Source organism: Melopsittacus undulatus, chromosome 16, assembly GCF_012275295.1.
Source record: "Melopsittacus undulatus isolate bMelUnd1 chromosome 16, bMelUnd1.mat.Z, whole genome shotgun sequence".
NCBI lineage: Eukaryota > Metazoa > Chordata > Aves > Psittaciformes > Psittaculidae > Melopsittacus > Melopsittacus undulatus.
In genome coordinates this window covers 1,633,867-1,656,975 of record NC_047542.1, presented here as the reverse complement: position 1 = coordinate 1,656,975, position 23,109 = coordinate 1,633,867, and the positions used below count along the sequence as shown (strand labels likewise).

Genomic DNA, 23,109 nt, shown 5'->3' with positions numbered 1-23,109 from the left:
GCAGTTGATGTCGGGAGCCTTTTATGTTGAGCCCTCATCACAGAGGACTCGCTTTGGCTTCCAAGGCAGGGGAGTTCTTTGGGGCCGCATTCTGCCCCAGGGCTGTGACATCAGCACTGTTCCCTTGGGAACGGGGAGATGGGGCTGCACTGAGCCCTGCACAGCCAGGATAAAATATTGCTGAGGTTGGCTTCTGTTTTCAGTGCCATAAAATAGCCGGAGGTTGCAATGATGGTTTTGTGTCTTGGTCACTTGGGGAGTACTTTAGGGTTTGGGATATGTGTATATAATCCAGAACTATGCAGGTGCTGCGTAAGGATTCAGGTTTTCCTCATGCCCCAACAGCATTTTACATGCTCCAGGAGTGATTATTTGTATGGCATTATAGATTGGTAGGAAAGTTAAATTGGAACAATACTTCTTTACAGTGGGAATAGACTCATAGAATGTTTGGGTTGGAAGGGACCTTCAGGATCATCTAAAATAGTCTCTAAAAGTCTTGCAGAGAAGGGAGGATTTCATCTTTAAGTTGTCAGCTATATCCAAATGGCTGGAATGTGGTGGATTAAAACATCCTGCTGCCCTGTTCCCACAATGGGGACTCAGGATTCGCATTCTGACCAATGCAGTAATGTGTTGCATCTCTTTTAGCAGTGTTATACTTCAAGCCCGTCTTGTTGGAGGATTTTCCCTAACGGAAGGGTTAGGTCTTGAAGGTGATGCTGGTGGCGTTTCAGAACTAGCAAGTTCGAAGATGTCTGACAAATGACTGTGGTGACCCCTCCGATTGATAACCCCAACATGGAGCCCCTGGGGAGCAGCCACAGCCTTGGGCTGCTCCTTTGTGCTTTCTTTGTGTCTTCGGAGGCTTCCTTTGCAGGCGTTACCATCCCCGCAGAGCTGAGGTCCGTCGTGGCCCCGGTCGTGGTGAACTCCACGCTGTGCAGCGTCACCTGCGGGCTGGGCTTCAGGCTGGAGGCGCTGTGCGAGCTCGCCCCTGGCGGCGAGAGGCGGAACTGCAGCGTGCGCCGCACTGCCTGCCTCACCAGCTGGGTCTGTGGCTTGCTCCACTTCACCCTCCCCGTGGGCCAGCCCTTCCAGCTGAGCTGCCTGACCTCAGACAGCATGGGCAACGGGAGCCAAGCCTACAGCTATACATGGAGGTTTGCCCCAGGCCTCATCACCACGAAGGACGTCCTGTTCAGACCTTTCAGAAACTCCAGGCCTGTTGTCAGGTTTTCCCCTATCAAGGAGTCGGATGCAGGGACTTACCGATGTGAAGTGCAGGTGGTAAAGACATTCAAAGTGGTCAAGAGGGTCTACTTTGCAATCAGAGTGATCCACAAGGACCTGGTGGATCTGAACTTCCAGAAATTCCTGACTTGGGAACAGAAGTTAGCAGCAAGCAAAGTGGAAGAGAACCTAGAAACTGGCGTCTATGAAGTGCAAGAAGAGGAGCCCTTTTGGAAAGGAGAACTGTTTTATCAGTGCTTGGTAGGAATTGGCAGTGGGGTGGCAGGGGGTATCTTGCTGAGCCTGGTGCTCCACAGCTTGCAGAGGGTTTGGAGGGGGAGAGCTGCAGAGCAACGAGCTGAGATTTAATGTCACTTCTTGTCTGTCTCTTTCTTGATGCAGTGTCTCATGGGGGTGGTTGTGGGTTTTCTGGTTGACACAGTTTATTCCCAGATACTTTCTGAAGCTTTAAAGTAATTTAGCACGTGGAAATAGAACCAGGGCTTGAGTCTTAATGGAGTGATGCAGAGGGAGCTCCAGATGGAGCAAGGCAGTTTGCCTCTCCATTGTGTGAAAGGATGGGCTGGAATGGTGCAGACAGGAGTTAGAGGACAGTGATCCACAGAAACTGCCCATTGCCTTGCTGTGTTCCTCTAACAGGCCTTTCTTTTACTTCTCTGTGTTTAGGGGGTTTTGTTTAGCTAATAACTTGTGATCCTTATTCCTTACTCTTCTGCCTTGCTGAGAGCTCTGGTGCCAGGGGCTGACACAGATTGCTCTGTGGTGCATGGTGTTTCTCCAGCAAGAGGTGCTTTTGAGGTAGCATTCCAGACCTGCTTTCCTGGCTCTCTGCTGTCCTTTCCACCAGCTCAAAGTAGGTCTCCAAAGTCTCAGTAGCTGTGGGGCAGTGTGGGGACAAGCAGTGGGTGCCTGATTCCTTAGGAGGGATTTATCTCCTTCCGCTAGAGCTGGGTAAAGTACCTTCAAGCAGTAGCTTGGAGCTTGCCCTTCTCCTTTGTAGTGGAGAAGAACGAGGCAGGGAGCACTGGGGAGCACAAGCAAATCTGCTACTTAGGGATGTAACAGGGTGGTTTTAATCATGACTCAGAGCTGAGCCCGTTCCTAAGGGGGAGGCAGGGAGGAGCTCAGTGGGCTGCGGAGCTTTCATTTTGCCTGGTGATTAATAAGTATAAACCATGCAGCATCTCCATAGGCAGTATTGTTCCCCCCTTTGTAGCGGAATTCACAGAGGGACCTATTAAGTCTTTCTACTTTGCCTCTTATTTTACAGCAAACTACTGTATTTACTAAGTCTATTTCCTTTTTTCTTTCCCTATGAACTAAAGAATAGGAATGCACAGCACAAAATATTATAGATTGAAGCATACTGTTCCTTTTTCTTTTTGCCAGAACAACAAAAAACATGCTCTAATATGGAAAGAGTTGGATGTGGAGGTAAATACCTGATTTGATTCATCTTATACAGAAAATCAGGCTGAAATAGGAAGCTAAGTCTTCGTGTGCAGTGAGGGAGGTAGGAAGTGTATGGAGTCAGTGGGCTGTGGACCTTGTCTAGCTGTATCCAATTGAAGAGCAAGCCTGTCATCAGGCTTCAGCTCCTGGTTTGTACCTGTACGAGTTCCCTCTTGCCATGAGGAGACTTTAATGGGCACAAGAACCAGCAGGAGTTTGGAACCTGGCATTTGGCATTGCCAGGAGATGCCTTTGGGAAGATGCACTGCCCCTTCCTGCTGCATGGGGCCACCCTTTGGGGAAGGGACTTCCCACACACCAGATTTACAGAGCTCTGTTTACCCCCTGAACATGAGGAGACGGGTGATAGAATTGGTGAATGTGATGCCCATCTCAGGGGAGAGGAAGCTGCTGTCTCCTCTCCTGTCTGTTGTGCTGGGTGGGATGAGACCTGGGCTGCTTTGGGGCAGGCTGTGCTGAAGAGCTCCCTGAATAGCAGGAGCAGACATGCTTGGGTTGGGAGCTAATGGCTAAAATCAACAGAGAGAAGCTGCCCCATCTGGAAGAGCCTCTCTGCTCTTTGTCATGGAAATGACTTTGCATCCTGTGGGCAGCTGTGCTTCAGACACACAGAAATATGATATGAAAGGTCCAGGACAATCCCATTTTCTCCCTGCTCAGCTGAGGAGGTCAGAATGGGAGCTAACAGGGTCCTTCATCTTACTGTGTCTTTGCTTTGTTCTTCTGAGGGGACCCAGATGCCCACAGCAGGAAACATTAATACATATTTTAATGGTTATTTCAAGATGGATAATATACATATTTTTAATGCTTATTTTAAAAGGTGGGTTTGTGATGGCCAGTGCAGCTTCAGCTGTCAGAAAGGATGGATCTGGGCTTCTTATTGCCATCATGGCTGTTTGAAATGACACTTCCCTGATGGGCCTTTTGAGGTTTGGCTGATGTCTGGATTAGCTGGGGGTGGAGGAGAAGGAAGAGAGAGCAGACTGAGCTGGGGGGAAGGAGGGACACAGAAAGGGAATAGGAGAGGTGGGATGTACAGGGGGTCAGTGAAGGCTGAAGCAAGGACCCCTCGTAACTGTGTTCTCTCCCCATCCATACATTTTGTTCTGTCTCTTCCTGTAATATCCATGTTTTCTTAGCCCCTGTCCCTGTTCTTACCAACATACCTGACTCAATTACAGGACAAAAAGTGTCTTTATCTGCTCTGCGTTGGTAATGTGGTGCCTGAACCACTTCCCAGCCCAGTTTGTCTGCCTGACCCATGGGGAGGCTGCAGCATCCACACACACCAACCCTGCTGCTGCCTGGTCCCAGCTGGAGGCTGCTTCCTGGGACAAACTTGTGCTCAATCAGTATTAGGAAGCACTTAGCACTGTACAAACTAAAGGCAGACAGATTGTGTGAGGGAGGAAGTCAATTTGCTAATGGCATTAGCACTTGGAAGGGAGGAGGGAATAACAGAATGGGGAGGCACAGGCAGCTTTTCAATTGCTGTCAGCTACTGAAGCTTATCTAAATGGAATAACTGGATTGCCTTAACTGCTGGAACCTGAGTGGCTGCAAAGAGGAAAACAAACCCCTGTAAGCTTCTATGGCACCGAGATGGGGCTGTCTGACTCCTCCATCCCCTGCACATTGACCTCTGCTCATTCCTTTACCTGTCCTCCAGCCCTGGCAGCAGCTTCATGGCCTCCTCTGGGCTTGCTGCAGTGCTGATGCTGTGCAGCTCCGTGAGCACCCCATGGTCAAGCTCAGTGTTTCTTGTAGGGGCTGCAGGAAGGTGAATGCATCCAGGATGGGCGGCCTGAGGGCAAGGTCCCCTATGACCCCAGTACTGCTGAGCCCAGTTTCTCATCTCCCCACTCGCCAGTGGAGAGCCTCAGGCCTGTTGCACTTAGGGTTGCTCTGGCTGATCACCTGACATCCTTCCCAAAGGCACAAGGAAGCCAGTAGATATTTAAGGCCGGACAGAATGACCGTGCTGAATGAGTCTGACATCACGTAGACAAGGTGATTTCATGCAGCAGTTGCTGCTGTGAAGGGAATTCTTTTCTCTAATGGAAGTGAACCTTTGCAAATCTGCTCGCTTGTGGCTGATCTATTGGATATCTTCCCTGGAAGGTTTCCAGGCTTGGCTTAAAGGCTGTGACTGATGAGGAAGCTCTTTGGCAAGCTGCTTCAACAATCACTTACACCTTTAGCTAATCAGGTGCTTGAAATCTTTGAGTTTCAGTTTTCTAGCATCGCTTCCCAGCCATTGGAATACCAGAGGGAGCACATTACATTAACATCTCCAGCCTCAATGCTTGTGATTCCTTACCCAAGGGACAGTCTCTCTCTTCTGGGTAATTATCATTGTCATGGGATAGAATTTGAGTTTACCATCTTTTCATTGACTTGGCTTTGACTGAGGGGTCCAGCTCAGAGCAGTGGGGTGTCACTGGGCTCCTCAGCAGGATTAGTACATGTGGTACTGCCTGCATTTAACACCAGACAGAAGTACTCCAGACTCTTGTAGCTGTCTAAAGCCTCTGGATACCTTTATTTATGAGCTGCGTGCTACTGGAGCCAATAAATACCCATCATTACAGTTAAGTACAGTCTGCTTACAGCTGGTTTTCTTACCAGAGTAGTGTACAATAAAGGTACTGCCCCGTTGGTGTGGAGTGGGTGAAGCTGGAGTAAAATGCTCACAACAGGGGGTGTCTGTGGCGCAGGCTTAGAGCAGATGGGATTTAGACCCCTCAGGCAGTAGCTGAATGTGATTGCTTCATTATCCAACTGCTTCCTTGGGCACATATAGAAGTGTCTCCTGTTGAGGGCACAGGAGTTCAGCTGGCCTGATTCAAACTGCTCCAGCTGCGAGCTGAATTCAGCCCAGACAACCTAAACCCAGAAACACCATCTTCAGTTTGCAAGTTCAGTTGTGTCAGGTAGAAGGTTATTTTAAAGCTAAATCAGAGCTGTGAAGCTTCTCTCATGTGGGAGGCTGCAAACACTCCACCTTGGTGATGTAATCCTCACAGCACCCTTGTTGAGCTGGTTCCTACTACTGACACTAGGATGGACCCCCTGAACGGAGGTGCTGGGAGCAAACCCCCACCACTCAGCTCATCCCTGTAAGTCAATCTCTACAGCAGACACTCAGCAATTAAATGCAGGGGATTCTTAATAAGACAGGAAACTGATTTGCAGCTCAGTGCAGTGGTGCCAAGCCAGGAAGCTCTGTGGAGATGCTGAGATCTGTTTCTCTCCCCTAGCTCTAAACACCTTCTAAAACTGTGCTGCATTTTAGGAAGCTCTGGCTTTACAGAAGGCTTCTTCCACATCTCTTTCTCCTGTTGGTGCCTCTGGCTGGGCTTTATATGTAGGGGTTTTATATATAGGGACCCTTTGAAGAGAATCAGCTGTGTCCATGGGCATGGCAGCCCTTGGGAGGGCAGCAAGTCCTGTATCAGACTTCATCAGTGTGAGGGTTTCTGTTGTGGTCCCCACTGCAGAGTGCAGGCAGGGGCAGACCTGGGGCACTTCCAACACCTGCAGCTCCATTTGATGGAGGCTCTTTGGTTGTTTGACCTGGATGCTTTGGTTTGGTCCTCTCCTGAGCTGTGCCTGTGCTGCTGCAGTGGCATCATCGAGCTGTGCTCTGGAGCTCCACAGGTCCTCTTAGTTTATGCCTCCTGAACACTGTCATCGTGGCTGCTGCTGGTGCTGCATATTGATCAGGTAACCCTTGCCCAAGCCCTCATTTCCTTTGCTGTTGAGCTAACACTGGGTTTTCCTTTCATCCCGTCTTTTGGGGGAGAAAGGCTGAGGCCCAGCAAGGTGGAGGCGATAACAGGAATGCAGAATGAAGCACAGGGAATATTTGCCAAATGAAGCTTCCAAACATCAGTAAAATCATCTTAAAGTCTTCAGGAACATAAATAGTACAAGGATAGAACTGAGGTGTAGCTGTTGTCCTGATGGATGGGGGAGGCCATGGAGACCTGTGGAGAGAGCTGGAGGAGGCTCAGGCCAGGCGCTGGGGTGATGGTCCCTGCCTTCACTGCCTGCCTCAGCCATGCATCAGCATGGAGCTCTTGGCTTCTTTTTCCAGCTGTATCCCAATGGCTACAAGGGAGCAGGGAGGTCCCCGGATGAGGGATGTTTAGGTTCATTCATTAAATTTATTTTTCTTTGTCTGCTTCTCTTGTTTGCTCAGCACACCGGGGCCTCCTGTGTGCATCCCCTGCTGTGAACCTACCCCATTTACCTTCTGGTGGGCCAGATGCTAAAAACATTGTGATGGGATACTGGGGATCTATACCATAGGCAGGACTCTGGAAGGCCAGGATTTATGTAATTTCTCAAATGCTCCCTAAGGCACAGTAGTTTTAAAATCATGGAATCAGGGAATGGTCTGGGATGGAAGAGTTGTTAAAGCTCATCCAGTTCCATGCACAGGGACACCTTCCACTAGAGCAGGGTTCTCCAGGTCCGTGTCCAACACTGCCAGGGATGGGGCAGCCACAGTTTCCCTGGGCACCCTGTGCCAGCCTCTCTCCATCCTCATAAACTGATTGGGAAGGGCAGGGATTGGTACCTACAATCCCTGTGTCAGTGCTCTGCCGTGTACAGCCCTGCCTGGGTCAGGTGGTGCTGGAGCTGAGCTCGCTCAGGCCATCAGTGTTATCCGCTGGGAAGGAGGCAGGTGAAGGGATGCCCTTGGGGTCTGACAACCAGGGAGCAACATAAATCAGCTTCTCATTGACTTTGCTGGGTTGCTTTACCAGGAGACAGATTTTAATGTGCAAGCTCTATTCCCAGCCATTTTAGTTAATGGGCACCTCCCCCTGTACTTCTCTGGGGTATCAGCCCTCCCATTTACATGAGCTGCACCAGCCTTGGAGCTGGAATTCCTGGCTGGGTCTCAAGCTTGCAGTCCCAAGTGGAGCCTGGCATTGTGGCTGGAGGGAGACGAAGCTGAGCCCGGATTGAACTTTGTTGCCCCAGGGCTGGCTCCTGAGTCTCCAGCTCTTGTTTAACTTCTCTGATACTCCTTTAATTCCTCCTTTAAGACCCTCTCTCTACTGAAGTGGGAGATGCTGACACCTCTGTCAGGAGGCAGGGCTGCCCCTCTGACTTAGCCAATGCTAAGGAAGTGTCTCCTTTTCCCTTACGCCTTCTCCTCCCTCCCAAGAGCTAAGGAAAGAGGCAGACAGTGTAAGAAAACCACCCCAAAGCACGAGGGCCGTGGGTAATGTTGAACATTGCACCTCACAGCAGAACGATCGATACAAACAAGAGGCTGGGCTTGCAAGTTAACACCAGGGCTGTCAAAAAGGCTTTTCACCATCTAAGCTCCGTGTTCTTCAGGATGGGGCAGAGATCAATCTCTCTCGTGGCTTTATCTCCTTGGGCTGCATACTGTGAGTGGGGAAAGCGGAATCCCGTCCCATGATTCGTTAGAGATGGCTGTGAGTGGGCTTGGCATGGAACATGCTGATCACTGTGAAATCTCAGTCCCCAGCCTCCCTTTCCCCCCCCCCCCAGAAATTCACTGTACATGTTTAAAACCAAAGGGTAAATGTAGCAGTCTGGTTATTTTAGTACATGGCTTCGTAAGGCAGAAAACCTACTGGGTGCAGTGTGGGGGCAGTTGCTGTCAGAATTCATGTGGAATTCTTCACTTGTTTGTGTATAAAAGCTTTAATCTCGGTTAAAGACCCATTTCTTGTAGGAAAGCTCATGTTCTTCCAAAACACCACCAAAAAAAAAGGCTCTTTCTCTCTTCCTGCCTTAAAACCACATTGTCAATCCTTTCGCTGTAGTGCTGCCGTGGCACAAACGGGATGCTGCAGCAGCCAAGTGTTGAGGAGTTCCCCACTGCCTTGGGAGGGAGCATGTCCGGAGTCCTCTGCTGCAGGGGCCATCGTCAGAGCTCCAGGTACCTGATCAGGGCCACCAGTACTAGAGAGTTAGCTGCGATGGTGACAGCGTGCGGCACCGGCCTCGTCACCGAGTCCTCCACCATCATACTTGTCCCTGCAAGAAAGGGACCAGGGAGGGAGTGACTGTTGTGTTGCACAGAAACAACCGGATGCCTTGAGGGAAGAGGAGGGAGGGTTGGTAAAATGGTGGCTCTGGAGCTGTGCTTGCTCCTGTTGGGATTGTCCCTGAGGAGCCTCCCAGGAAGGGAGAGTGGGGTTTTAAAGCAGAGCAGCGTTTACTGTCCTGCTGCGCTATGGCCAGGTCATTGCCCATCACTTGCAGTGAATGCCAGGGCAGTGGTCCTGCAGATGGGCACCTTGTTTGGCAGGGGTGTGCGGCACCCTGGGGATGGGTGTTTGTAAGGAGGGGGTGTACTCAGAGCAGTGCCCCTACCGCTGTTCCGGAGGATGTGAACCTCCGCTGGGATCCCATCTCCGCCGGGGCCCGTCACCCGGATCTGGACAAAGGCATGAGTGAAGTCTTCAGGGACAGGGATGTCGAGCTGGTTCTTGCTGGCCAGGAACAGCATGGGAGCAGAGTGGGAATCCTGCCTGTAAAGCATCTGTTGGAAAAGGCAAGGCTGAGTTTATGTGCGCTGTGATTTCCTTAGGGTCACCTACAGGAGAAGCCAGCTACCGCCTGCCTGTACCTTGTAGCCTGTAACTGCAGACTCATCTGCCTTTGCCACCACTGGATCCCACTTGATGTTGACTGTAGACCCAGAAAAAGTCCAGGAGATGTTCCCAGGTGGCCTCTTTGGTGCTGAGAGATAGAAAACAAACAAGTTAGGGATTGATGAGGAGGTTGTGCCGGTTACAGCTGCCTCCTGAGGCTTTACAGTGCTCATGGCACCACCATGGCTGGTTTAAGCCCAGCAGAGGTTACTCTGAGCTCAGATCTCAGGCACAAGCCTCACCTGAGGCAATGCAAGGCACAGGAGTTTATGGCCTACTCTAAATGGTGTTAGAGCACCGAGATAGAGCTCCAATGGGTCCAGGGGTCACTGGGGATCCTCTGGAGGAAGCAGCAGCCCCAGGGAGGGCAGTGATCAAAGCAGGGTCACTCACGTGGCTTCGTGGTGGTGACATTGGTGGAGGGGCTGGGGGGGCCGGTGCCAGCCCGGTTGTAGGCTCTGACTGACACGTGGTACTTGGTGCTGGGGTGCAGGCCTGTTACATGAGCTGATGTGACCAGCCCCGCAGTCCTCACCCTGTCGGCTGCCTCCTCCTTGTCACCATCCTTCCAGTACCGGATCTGAGCACAAAAGGGAAGGATGGGTTTAGTCAGGGTGGAAGCACCTGCAAATACCAGACTTGGTCCATCCATGGAATCATGGAATGGTTTGGGTTGGAATGGACCTTAAAGCTCCTCCAGCTCCAACCCCTGCTTAGGATGTGTCTGGGAATAAGGTGACAGCCTTCAGTAGCGGGGCAGCAGCACTGGCACCATTAGAGCTGGTGCTGCCCATTAATTATCCCCCATCCTTGGAAGCAGAATGCCATCTCACTGAGCCTGGGGCATTTTCCCTGCTGTGTTTTCCAGGCTCAGCTTCAGTGTTTCTCATTCACAGGCTCGTACCTCATAGCCCAGAAGCACTCCGGTCATGTCTCCCTGCTCAATGGGCTCCCAGGATACATCCATTTCTGAGGACAGAACAGCCTTGGCTCTCACTCTGAATGGAGCCACTTTTGGTTCTGAAAAAGACAACAAAAGGGAAGAAAATCCTTTTCCTATCGCCTGTCAGCACAACGGCCATACTAAAACCAGGGGCTCTCCCCGTTACTGTGCAGGCAGACAGCTGGTGTTATGTGCACGGAGTAAAGCAAGAGGAAGGGATTTAGGGACTAAATAGGACAAGCAGGGCCACAGATGTGTGCTGTGAGGATGGGTCTGCTCTGGAGCTCCGGGTTATAGGGAAACATCTCCCTGTGTATGTGAGGTTGGTCAATGTTACACTGGAACCCCTCCTGCTGCTGAGCTCCCAGAGAGACCCGGCTCTGCCAGGAGCTGCTCGAGGACACATTGGTTGGTTCATGGTGCACTCAGAGCCTCTGCAGCCCCTTTACCTTCCTCTGCCGAGTACACGATGGCAGTGAGGCTCTCCGGTCCCTCTCCCTTCCTGTTGTACGCTCTGATCTTCACTTCGAAGGGGGTGTAGGGGCCGATGCTCTCGTTGCGGTACACGTAGTGCAGGGACTCGGCGTGCGGCACCCTGGCTGTCAGCCACCCCTCCGTGCCCTTCTTGCGGAAGGACAGGATGTAGCCAAAGCCGTCTCCGTTCTGGTAGTCCCGCAGCGTCGGCTGGGAGGGAATGGGAAGAGAGAGGAGCCTTGGTCCCATCCAAGGAGCCACACGTTGGAGCCAGGGCAGCGTCTGGCTCGCAGGCACCATGGCAGTGCTGACTGCTCGGAGGGAGCTGCGCGTGCTCCTCCCCTTGGCCCTCTCCCAGCCTCCCTTACCGTCCAGTTGATGATGAGCTCGTTGGGGGCCCCTCCACCTCCGCTCAGCCCAGATGGTGCCACAGTTGGTGCTGTCGGGTCCCCAAACAAAGCAGACAGCACAGGTTGGGTTAAGGCAAGGGCAGCGATGGAGATGAGCACAGACACTGCACAGGCTGGGGTTAAGCCAGGCCTGGAGAGCTCCTATCAAAGTGCTGGGCTGGCTTTCCAGCCCTGACTATGTCAGATATTATAGTCCATAGTCTGCCAGTGCCTGATGAACTTAATTGGAGGCAGCACATCTTGGAGGAGGCAAGAATCAAGCTCAAAAGCAGGGATATGGAGGGGAGCTTTACCAAAGGATTTAATATGCATTTGGTATGTTAAGAGCAGTTCTGCTGTTCTTACATCCCTTCTGCTTGCCCGTGTGAGCAGAAGATAGAATGAACATTCACAGCCATTTGCTGGGAAATTCACCTTGTCTTTGCAGAGCTGTGCTCTGTGATCTACCGGGGCTCTTCCTAAGCATTACTGCTCAGAAGGTACAGGATTTGGGGCTAGAATTAATAATGATTTAATATCCTGTATCTCGTGCTGGTGAAGTGAGCTGCCAGCTCTCGTACCACTTTGTCTTTGACATGTAAATGGGCAAAGAGGCATAAATGTGATGGCATCACCTCCAGGAGCACTCAAGGAGATGACTGGTTATTTGGGACCAGGGCATGCTGCAGGCCAGCCTTCCCCTCCAGCACCCAGGTACCTTGGATTCCCCCTTCCACCCCTGAGCATCTCTGCACATACCTGCTTCTTTGGTACGGATTTTGCTGGAGGGTAAACTCGGCTCCCCAACTCCAAGGATGTTACTTGCTAAGACCCGGAACTCATAATCCATCCAAGGAATGAGGTTCACCACTTGGGCTGTCTCTGCATTGCCTTCAATATTTACAGGATCTATATAATCCAATAACACGAGAGGGGGACAAATAGAGCATAGGAGCACAGAACAAGAGCTGGGCACCCAGCTGGTGTCCACCACGCGGGCCATTGCCACCACCACTGCCCTCAGGACACTTACTGGTGCGCATCTGCTTCCAGTTGCTGGAGAGGAGGGTCCGTGCCTCCACGATGTACCTGGCAATGGGGCTGTGGTTGTCGAAGCCCCGGCTCCAGCTCAGCTGGACTGTGCTGTCACTGATGTCTCTCACCACCACCCCCCCAGGGGGGCCTGGGGGGCCTGGGATGATGGGAGACACAGACATGTTACTGATCTGGAAGATCTGGAGGCTCATTGCTCATCATGTTGGGCCAGTCCTAAATCAGGCCTTTCTTTCCTGGAAGCCTCCAAGTTTGGCCTCCGGAAAAGCTCAATAAGCCTCTTGCATCCAGGTCAAATGTTAGATGCCCATGGCAGGGGTTGGAACTGGATGATCTTAAGGTCCTCGCCAAGCCAAACCATTCTATGATTCTATGGTGAGGTGGTCTCATGGGAAAAGAAGCTGATCCCTTGCAAGGACCATGCTGTTCCTTCAGGCTTGTAAGGAGCAGGGGACTTTACAACAGAGAGATTACCTCTGACAGTCAGCGTGGCTGACTCCGAAGCACTGTCCACAACGGTCTGGGCTGTACACGTGTACCGCCCCGAGTGCTTCAGCTGCGTGTTGAAGATGCTGAGGTCCCCAATAGCTTCCTTCTGCATGGGGAGAAGACAGCAGGGAGAGCACTTGAACATGCATGATCATACCCGGCATTCAGCAAGGTATTGGCAGGTGTGGTAAGGTTTTGGTAGTAGAGGGGCTGCAGAGATAACTCTAAGAGTTTGTGAAGCCCATGGATGATCACGTTGGAGACATTGCCTGTCATTGGAGACGTTCCAGGCCAGGCTGGATGCGCTTCTGAACAAGCTGATCTAGTGGAAAGTGTCTCTGCTCATTGCAGGGGTTGGACTGGATGAGCCCCTTGTGGGGAGGAGGTGGAGAATTCAGGGGTGAAGCTGAGCCAGGGAAGAAGGGAGAGGTGAGGGGAAGGTGTTTGGGGTTTTACCTCTCACTGTTCTGCTCTGGTTTGGTTGGCAGTGACTCAGTTTCCCCAAGTTGAGTCTGGTTTGGCTGTGATGGTACCTGATGAATGATCCTTCCCTGCCCTCACCTTGACACATGAGCTCTCTGTTCTGTTCTCTCTGCCCCGCTTGCCCTCTGTACTCACCACGCTGGCACGGCGGTAATGACCCTCCGACTTGTCCAAGTCAATGGGGAAATCATCAAGCGACCAGGTGAAGGTCAGGTCCATAGTCGGATCATGAGATGCGTGGCACTGCAGAGTGAGGTTTTCACCTACATTGATGTCAGCACTAGATGGTGCCAATGTGATTTTGGTGGCATCTGCAGGGAAAGAGCACGGAGGGCTGTTAGCTCCAAACGTCCATGTACCAGTTCCACACGACTGCTGCTGAGCATCCAGACCAGCGAACACTTTGCAGCTTGTCATCCCTCCTGCTGGCTGTGGTTTTACAGGAGGAAGGTGGTCACAAAATGGAAATGCTTTTCCCAAGGGCTGGTTGTTGGTAGGGGGGTATTTGGTGGGTCAGGCAGGAGGGTTGCTGCTCCACAGGCTGAAATGTCTTTGGCTCCCTGAGTACTGCATGGATTTGGGGGAGTATAAGGAAAAACATGGCACTCTTAGACATGTCTTATTCAACTGAGCCCAAGTCAAGGCAAACACCTCTACCTCGAACAGAGAGGATCCCAGTGCTGTTGGCTTTGCCCATGAAATTCTCAGCAAAGCAGGTGTACTTCCCCTCATCAGATTTGCTGATGTTCTGGAGGATCAAGGTGCCATCTGTGGTAATAGTCACCCTGAAAAGGAAGAAGAACCACACAAGAGGAAGGTTACAGTGGCTGTTCACCGTGCATCTGACAGTTTCCAACACCTGCTGATCTGAGAGGAACTGCTGATGAAGACAGGGCTGCACAATACTCATAGGAGTTCTCTAAAGAAGCTATAGACGTAGCAGCACACTTTGGTCATCAAGTCCCGTCTTCTGGCAAGAAAACCCCATCGTTTTAGCTATGGTTTCTAGGTAGAAGCTGACCCTGTGCTGCTACCTGCTACTGTTGATCAGAAGCTCAGTCCCTTTGGTCCAGAGAATGGTGGCTTTAGGTGCTGCTCTTGGTTGGCAGGGAATGATGACCTTCCCGCTTCGGGCTGCAGGGATCAGGCGCTTCACTGGGTTTAGTCTAAAATCTGGTGCTAAGGCTACAGGGGGAAAAAAGGATTGAGGAATGGTTAGAAAACGCTGCCATGGGAGCATTGAAGTGCCAGGTAAGTAGGCATCCGTTTGTTGTTAGGTGGTTTGGTAACAGAAGCATGGCAATATCTGGTGAGCAAGATGAAGGAGGGATTCCTCGGCTGCCGGCTGGTTTCTGACCAGAAGGGCAGATGTCATGTGTTGTAATAGCAATGGGGTATGACCCTAACAAGTGCAAGGTCTTTGAGAGACACAAGAACAGCTGCTTTTGAAAATGTAGAGGATATTCTCTTCAATTCCCTGCCCAGGTCACCAGTGGAGGCTTCCAGCTTGCCCACGACTCCTGCTGGAACTGCAGAGACAGTTGGATTTTATCTGTTGCAGTGTGTTAATGTTAGGCAATTGAGGCTTAGGGCCTTTAATTTCTCTCTGGCATCCACTGACCAGGAGGAGATCAGACTGAGGAGGACCAAGGCTGGCATCAGCCAAGTTCCAGTCAGCACCCATCAAAGGCTGAATGGATACTGAACTCTTCTCTTTGGCCTCTTTCCTCCCCAGAAGAGGGAGGTTATGTGATGGGTTAGAGCTTGTGCTGCTGCTCTCTGTCCCATACACTTTCTGTACCAAACAGATGCCCTTGTTCTCTTTCAGCATTACTGAATTTACACAAGATTTCAATTTTAAAAGGTTGTAAAGTGTCTTGTTGAACCAGCAGCTGCATTCCAATGGTGAGTGAAGCCGGTTTTGTCTGCTCTTATCTCATTCTGACATGGCAAGCACAGGTTGTTAGGAAGAGATCTAAAATGCTTCAGTGTCCCACTGAAACCCAGAGCACTGGGAAGTGAGGAATTACCTTGCACTGTTAATTCAGCACTTGCATATACTGTGCCATGCTTGTTCTCAGCCACACACTGATACATGCCAGAGTCCTCCAGGACTAGCTTGGAAAATCTCAGCTCTCCACCGCTCACTTCAATGCGGTTCTGTGCAAACAAGAGGATGAACCCATTAGATGACAAAAACACAAATGGAACTCAAGCCTCGTGTGTGCAGGATTGAGTTTCATTACAGACTCTGATGCCAGGTTGGAGCCAGCCTGGTTTTCCACAGGAGGAAACGCAGGATGTGTTCATGCCTGTCCAGTCACTACCCCACATCACTGTGCTCTGCTGAGACTTTGGAGTGCCTATGCAGCAATGTGCAGGTCATACAAAGACAGGTCCAAGGTGCTATTTATCCACCCTGGTAACTGGCTGTGAGTCCCTGTAGTTGCATGAAGCAATGGCTGGGATGGTAATGCCGGGAGAGGGAACTTGCCGTGGATAAGGACTCTGCAGCCTCATGGGGGCACATGGGATGCGGGATGACAGGACGGGGTTGAGATGCACTTGCAGCGAGGCAGGGGAGGCTCTGAGCCCAGCTCTGCCGGTACCTGGGAGGTCAGGGGCTGCCCGTTCCGCAGCCACCGCACCGCAGGCCTGGGTTTGCCTGCGGCCACGCAGCTCCAGCGCAGGTCGGAGCCGATGTCAGCCTCCGTGTCCGTGATCACCTCCAGCCACTCCGGCTGAGCTGCAGAGAGAGGCGCAGGGGTCAGCTGGGAGCTGTGCGGTGCCCACGGGCAGCAGGATGCTCCGGGTGTCCTCTGCGGGCTCCTGCTCTGCACAGCCTGGTTCACCCCAGGAACCACCTTCCGTTGGGGGCAGTGATGCCAGGCTGAGGCCTCGCACAGCCTGTGGGCTGCACAAAACTAAGGCAGAATCCAGATCTGAGGGAGAATTTTAGGGGTTCCCGTCTATCTGCCGTTATCCCTGGACGTCAGGAGAGCCTTGATTCAGACTGAGATAACCAGGTTAAGTTCTTGGCTAGATCTGATTGACACCTCCAAGCATTAGCCCTTGTGGGAGCAGCCCAGGCTTAGAGAAGATCTTGGTTGAGAGCCAAGATTTATTTGAACCACTGTTCTCCCTTCCCTTGTTACCTCATTGTTGCTAGAATGATTTCAGAGCAAGTTGGCTCTCTCTACTTGCTATAGCCTAAATGTACCCATTGAGGAGAGGTACCAGTGATCTCTACAGGCCTTTGTTAGGGCTTTGCAAAATCAGGGCTGGTAGAAGGCAGGATCAGAGCTGGTGTTTTCACTTCCAAAGGCTCAGTCTGTTGCCCGGGGCATGTTGTTCTGCTCTGGAAAAGCACGTGCTTAAATGTGTTACCTTGAATGATGATGCGGCCCTGGTAGGTGTCTCTGCCTTTGATGTTTTCAGCCTCACACTCGTAAGTGCCTTCATCCTCAAAGCCAACATCCTGGATCTGCAGGAGGGGCTCGCTGCCGATCCACTTGGAGGACTGGGAGCCATCCAACTTCCTCCACTTGATCCGAGGAACAGGGCTATGGGATAGTAAATCTGGTGATGGGCAGCTCTTGGGTCCCCCGTGCAGTGCAGCACACTCCATCCCCACGTAGCCACCCCGCTCCCATCCCCGCTGGGCCTTGGCCAGCAGGACAGATGGCTTTAGACTGTTCCTCCTCCTGTTCCCCCTCCATCTCCAGTCTCCAGCAGACCCATTGAAGAGAAGGGTTGTTGAAGGTGCAGGTTTTGCCATGCCCCCCCTTTCTGGGCAATAGACACGGCACTCACTTTCCAAAGGCAAAACACTCCAGCGTCACCATCTGCCCAGCCAGAGCGTAGGTGTCTGCAGGAAACCTGGCCTTGATGCTGGGAGCATACTGCCTGGCATCTGTGAAAGGGAAGCACCGGTGAGTTCAGGGTGACTGTAACACAGCACAAGGGAGCTCTGAAAGGGCAGAGGTACTCGGAAGTTCTGCTGCTTTCCAAAACCCTTGTGTTTGGAGAAGGCAACAGAGGCCGAGCTCAACTTTCTTTTCAAACCAGCTCTTACTAAAGACTCAAAATCTCTTTGTAACACCTCATGGAATCATGGAATGCTTTGGGTTGGAAGGGACCTTAAAACTCCTCCAGCTCCAGCCCCGTGCCACGGGCAGGGACACCATCCACTGGAGCAGCTGCTCCAAGCCCCATCCAACCTGGCCTCAGGGCTATTCCTCCATTTCCTACCTGTTTACTCCCTTTGCCCTGCCCAAGAAGTCTCCTTAGCTTCTCCTCTGCAAGGTCTCCAAAGGCAGAGGAGTCTCAGGGCTCTGTGAGCCTTGTGCCCTGTCTCTTAAAGACAGAAACCCCTCTGATGGGGTTTGTGGGCACACAAACAGCGAAGGCTCCAGGCAGGTAACACCTCTGTAAGCTCCTGAACTCCCCTGCGAGGCTGCTCTTGCCCTCTGGAGCATTTCCCCATTCCCTGTAGGATAACCCGGGAGCACCGACCCTCTGCGGCGAGGCTGAGGCGGGAGAACTTGCTGAACACACTCTTGGTGATGAAGTCGATGTGGCTGGTGGCGAAGCAGGAATAGTTGCCCAGGTCCGAAGCCTCTGTCTTGGCAATGTAAAGGTTTCCTGTGGTCTGAGACACAAAACGCCTCCCGTCGGCTGGGATGAAATTGGGAAACTCATTCAGGAGCCATCGATAGGATAAGCCTGTGGGGAAAGGGAACCAAGTGCACAAGGGGCTGTGTCCTCTCGGGTGGGACTAAACCCTGCTTGCTGTCTTCTAGCCCAAGGTGGTCCTTGGATGGTGCTTGCTTTCCCTATGTGAGAAGCTCGGCCTCTGTCTTGTTGCTGAATGAAACCCAAACCTGCTTCCCTGGAATTCCCAAGGCAAAGCACGGCATGCTTCACATGGTTGGGAATCCCTTTAGCTGCTGTACCTCTCCACCAGCAGTGCTGCCAGTCCTTGCTAGGGTGATGCTTACCTGGGTAGTGGGGAGGGGGGCTGCAGGCGAACATCACCCCCCATCCTTCAGTGATCTTCACGGGGTCACGCTCCTCTGCAGAGAATTCCTGCAAAACTAAGCATGGAAAATCAAACCTGTCCATGTGGTTGTACAGAGGGAGATCCCAAACTATTACTGGCTTTCTACTGCACTTCCATGGTAATGGGAAGTGCCCAGGGATGATGTTGGGTTTCATGCATGGAAAAGCTTCTTTCCAACCCCTGTTAATGTGAGCAGGAGGCTCAGTTTACCCCAGTCCATGTGGCTACAGTTCATTTACCTGGTGGAGACAAACTTACAGCCAAAGCGGAGGGAGGCTTCCCTGCTCACCACCGTGCCCCTGGGATTAGATGCCACGCACTGGTAGGAGCCAGCATCCTTGGCTTTCACTGGGTTGCTTATCACGAGGTCACCTGCAACTAGCCGGTAGCGGGAATCCGGCTCCATCTTTATCTCTGTGCCATTCATCTTCCACCTGCCAAGAGGGGTGTAGAGAGTGAGCGCAGTATAAATCATGGGATCATGGAATGGTTTGGGTTGGGATCCCCTCTGGCAGGTTAAAGCCATTTCCCTTGTCCTGTCCCTACAGGCCCTGGTCCAAAATCCTCATTGCACCTCTTGTGGTGCCCTGTGCAGGCTGTGCTTTGGGGGGATCTGGGTTACATTGAGCCCGTGTCCTGCGGGGGATGGCACATCCCATGTGGATGGGGAGGCTGGCTCCCATGGTAGGGGTTTTTCCATGGTGGTTGTGCCCCAGAGCTCACCTGTAGGTCGCAGGGGGGCTGGCTCGGGCTCGGCAGGCCAGGATGACTTTCTCTTCTGCTGAGCCTTCAGGGAAGAGGGTATGGGCTGGCTGCTCCTCAAACACCGGGCCATAGATCCTTGTGCTGCTCTGTGCTTGGCACCACACTGCAAGGAGGGAAGAAAGGCTCAGCTCCATTTAGCTGCTTCTAACCTTGTCATTTTCAGTTCCATAGGGTGTCCCTGCCAGCGCCAGAACCAAAGAAGAGCAACATGAAAATCACAACCCATATGGCAGCCCAGCCCCAGCCGGGGCTCTGGGCAGATAACGTGCATTTCCCATTGAGCATCTCACACCATCTCTGCTGCGACAGAGGGACCAGATGGGCCTGAAGAGGTGCAGATGAAGGAGATCTGACGTGTGCCTCCTGCAAACCTGTGCACAGAGACTGGAGCTGGGAGCCCTGGATGCCCTCCATGTCCCTGCAGTGAGGACGTGCTGCTTCCCCTCTGTCTCTGCAAACTTTGGCTGGTTGGTTCCTGTGAAAACCTCTCCAGGACCCTGCCTCCCTGCAGATCCCCTCCATCCCCGAGTCTGCAGCATCATCAGCTCTCAATGACTCAAACCTGCTGCTTGCTGGGGTGCAAACCGGTGCTGCTGGTAGCAATTCTGTTCAACTAATGGGATTAGCTTGAGGCTTCCTTTGTAGTGTTCAGACACAGATTTGGTTCTGGGTATGGCTCAGGCATAGGCACAGGAGGAACATAAGAACCTGCCTTCTCCTGCCCTGTGTCACCTTTGGCGTGGTGATGTTTCACTGGAACCAGCTATCCACAGCATCTCACTGTGCGTCTCAGATGTGGGACAAGTGCTGGCAGACCCCCTTCCACACAGGCTGTATGGAAATGGGTTGCAGATAAGGAAGAACAAAGCCTGGAAATCCCTCACTGCAGGAGCAGCTGTTGGGATAACAATCACCAGGAAGCCTGCTCCCTCCCTGCACCCTGTCTCTTAGCAGGGATGCAGCCACCTCAAGGCAGAGGGCTTCCAGCACAGTTCCCCTCTGCCTCTGGAGTGAGCTTAGCGAGCTCCAGGATGCTTCCATGCTTTGTATTTGAATGAATAACTGTCTTCAAACTGCCATGCCAGCCAGCAATCTGCTTCCTTCCCCACAGCACTCAGCATGCTCACCAGTTAAATTAAGTGACTCCAGCCAGTGTGATGTTTTATGCAAGAGCAGCTTCCAGCAGGGAACGGCCAGCTCAGCACTGCTGGGCTCAGGGGAAGCAGCCCTTTACCTGTAGCTCCTGGGGTTCAGCTCATGTTCCGGCTGCTCTTGCATGTGGAGATGAGGGCGGGATGGGAGATAATTGGCTCCATGGGCTTGGAGCAGCTGCTCCTTGTGTCCGAGCATCAGGCAATTACCAGGCCTCGGTGCCGGCAGCAGGATGTGCTGCTGCTGCAAGGGAACCCGATGGTGCCACTGTCACACAGGGGACAGCAGCTGTAGCCTGTGTCTGATGCTTTGGGAGAAGGGAAAAGCAGTGTCTTCAGTGTCTCATTCCCTCCCCATCAGTGTGGGTGCCACTTCCCTTCTAGACCAGGTCTGTTCCCAAAGGAGAAGCGTGTGTAAGTATTGCTCTCAGCAATGGCTGTGCTGAGCAGGTCTGAAGGAAATAGCTGCTGACCAGCCAGTGGAGTAATAATGAGTTAATAGAGAAATAATAAGAAAGGAGGGTGTTAATTGTGTTCTGATAGGTGGTACTGAATGGATTAAGGTTTAAACCCCTTTAATTTTGAGATTTGTAGCATATGGAAAATAATTTCTGTGTCTTTACAATTAACACTCACATGCTGCTTCTAATGGGATGCTCTTTCCAGATCAAGCCACATTACATTAACAGTCCCCTCTGATTCCACCCAGAGTCTGCACCCCCTTGTTACCTGCTGCTGTCCCCTTCTCCCTGCCAAGGTTATGGACTACAACTGTCAGGCATTGATTTTCTCTAATGTAATCAATGCCAGGAGTTTAGGTGAGGTTTTAGCTGCAGTTCCAAGGTGTCTGCTTGATGGCGAGGGTGAAATGCCTGGATTTCAGTCATTAAGCAGAGCACCAGTTAAAGTCATCACTCCACAGTTACCAGATGAGGACATGGCTGCAACCAGGAACTAAGAGCAAAGCAGAGGGGTAAATCTCAGCTCCTGTGAGGTGAGCACTGTCATTCTTACTGTTACCAAAACCTTGGGCTCTGTCATTTGGGTAGTGGGGAGAAGACAAACACAAGCTAAAGGTCCTTAAACCTGCAAGCCAGATCTGCAGGAAGCAGTGACCTTGCCTTATGCAGCCCTACTTTGTGTGTTAAAATCCAGCGAGGAGAGCAGGAAGGATGGTAAATACACTGCTGTGCCTCTCTAGAACATTGGTTACTAGGGAAGGTAAATGTTAACACCTAAATAAATAGGAATAGGTGAAAGTGGGAATTGTAAGTGGGAAAACCAGGTTGGAGATTTCCCATAGCACAAGGAGTGACTTGTGCTGCTGATTGGGAGGGAAAAGCCCTGGATCCTGACAGGACAGGGCAGTGTCTGGGTGGTGGGACATTATTCTGAGGATGGGGAATGTGCTGCAAACCCGGGTGTCCAGGAAGCTGCTTTCCCTTTGTGCTGGGCTCTGGTGGCGCGCCGGGAGCTGGGCAGTTACTGCTGTTACAGGGAGCATTTCTGTCCCCCAGCTGGCTCCTGAGATCCATCCCATCAACAGCCAAAGGTCGAGAGGAAACAACCCTCACGGGCTTTACACTGAGTCATTTTCTGTGGGCTCAGCTTGGATGAGGAGCCAGTTGCAGGAACTCAGCTGGTTAATGGGAGAACCCGACTCCATCCTCCTGCCTCGGCCACATTTGGGTCACACCAATTGCCAAACAGGCTAATTGCATCCCCATGTAGGGCAGCCACCCCTGCCTCTGCCTCCTCGGGGACCCGGAGAACATTAAAAGGTAATTAGATATTTATAAGGACAGGCGAGCAGCCTCTGCCCGGATGATGAATTACCTTGAAGGCATTATCTGAGTCTCAGCGGTCTGAAATGAAACATCCCCCTGCTGAAAAGGGACCTTTCGGGTGCAGCCTGAGACACCCCAGGATGCAGAAATGGTCCCTGACGAATGAGGGAATCTTTGCAGTCGGGGAATGGCCAAAAAGGCATCCTTAGAGTGCATCCTGCTGGCAGGAGGACGTTCCTCCTTGCTCCAAGGCAAGCGCAGCCTGGCTGTGAGGGATGCTGTTCCTGCCAAGGCATCGCCGGAGGTTCTGCATCTCTTGCACTTCACCTGAACTTGAATTAAGAAAGGGGGAGACGAGTGTCTCAATCCCTGTCCTTTTCCTTGGGTGGAACAATGGGAAGTTGGGCAAAGCTGCATAAACCACCAGAGAATTGGGCTTGAGCATCACAGAGCACAGAGAGGCGCATCCCGGATGAGCAATGACCATTGCATGCCCTGGGTCATCAGCATCTCCAGCAGCCCCTCTGGCTTCTCCCATGGAAACCTCGGGAGGGGACAGGGATGTGAGGGCTGCACTTACCCAGAAGGGTGATGGCAGTGAGGGATGTGCGGACAAATCCAGCGGCGCTTCCCATCCTGAGCCTCCGGCCGGGTTAGGGCTGAGCCTCGGTGCGTGCGTGGAGACGGTGGCCCTGAGCAAGACACGGACACAGGAGTTAGAATCAGGGAATGGTTTGGGTTGAAGGGACCTTAAAGCTCCTCCAGTTCCAACCCCTGCCATGGGCAGGGAACCCTTCCACTGGAGCAGCTGCTCCAAGACCCTGTGTCCAACCTGGCCTTGAGCACTGCCAGGGATGGAGCAGCCTCCTTCGCCCTCCTGCTCCCTCTGCTTGCGCTGCAGCCCAGCACAAGGGGGGTTCTGTGCTCGGGTGCGCGCTGAACCCGGCTCAGGTTCAGTTTCTCATTGAGCAGCACCCGCAGGTCCTCCTCAGGCTGCTCGGAGCCTCTTCTCCCCCAGCCTGTGCCTGCAGCATTCCAGCGGCTTGGCTCCAGGGTCCAGCACCCAGCTGCTCATTCCCTTTGGCCACAGGCCCGGGGTGAGAGTCACACGGGGGCAAACATCCAGAGGAACACAC

The 23,109-nt window shown here is 52.3% G+C and overlaps 2 protein-coding genes across 2 annotated transcripts; one reads left to right on the top strand and one right to left on the bottom strand.

Moving 5' to 3' along the window:
* The first annotated feature begins 82 nt into the window (after nt 1–82).
* Nucleotides 83–21,393, top strand: TMEM81 (transmembrane protein 81). The gene is made up of 2 exons (XM_005140870.2): nt 83–1,494; nt 19,199–21,393. Exons 1-2 carry the CDS (start codon nt 766–768, stop codon nt 19,361–19,363), a joined length of 894 nt encoding a protein of 297 aa, XP_005140927.2. The 5' UTR covers nt 83–765; the 3' UTR covers nt 19,364–21,393.
* On the bottom strand, nt 8,398–19,169 carry CNTN2 (contactin 2). Its single transcript, XM_031054661.2, has 21 exons — nt 18,994–19,169; nt 18,529–18,704; nt 18,209–18,304; nt 17,724–17,933; nt 17,022–17,121; nt 16,596–16,771; nt 15,818–15,954; nt 15,239–15,368; nt 14,243–14,393; nt 13,866–13,993; nt 13,344–13,519; nt 12,711–12,831; nt 12,217–12,375; nt 11,943–12,092; nt 11,163–11,233; nt 10,770–11,004; nt 10,282–10,397; nt 9,771–9,957; nt 9,353–9,465; nt 9,097–9,265; nt 8,398–8,757 (listed from the first exon to the last, which is right to left on the bottom strand). The coding sequence occupies exons 1-21, from the start codon at nt 19,167–19,169 to the stop codon at nt 8,648–8,650; spliced, it is 3,087 nt and encodes a 1,028-aa protein (XP_030910521.1). The 3' UTR covers nt 8,398–8,647.
* Nucleotides 21,394–23,109: the final 1,716 nt, after the last annotated feature.

Coding starts and splice junctions, on each gene's coding strand:
- TMEM81 (XM_005140870.2), top strand. CDS start 766: ATGACTGTGGTGACCCCTCCGATTGATAACCCCAACATGGAGCCCCTG. Junction 1,495..19,198: donor AACTGTTTTATCAGTGCTTG/GTAGGAATTGGC, acceptor TGTCATTTTCAG/TTCCATAGGGTGTCCCTGCC.
- CNTN2 (XM_031054661.2), bottom strand. CDS start 19,169: ATGGAGCTGAGCCTTTCTTCCCTCCTTGCAGTGTGGTGCCAAGCACAG. Junction 15,369..15,817: donor GGCAGCCCCTGACCTCCCAG/GTACCGGCAGAG, acceptor TTGTTTGCACAG/AACCGCATTGAAGTGAGCGG. Junction 13,520..13,865: donor TGGGATCCTCTCTGTTCGAG/GTAGAGGTGTTT, acceptor CTTTCCCTGCAG/ATGCCACCAAAATCACATTG.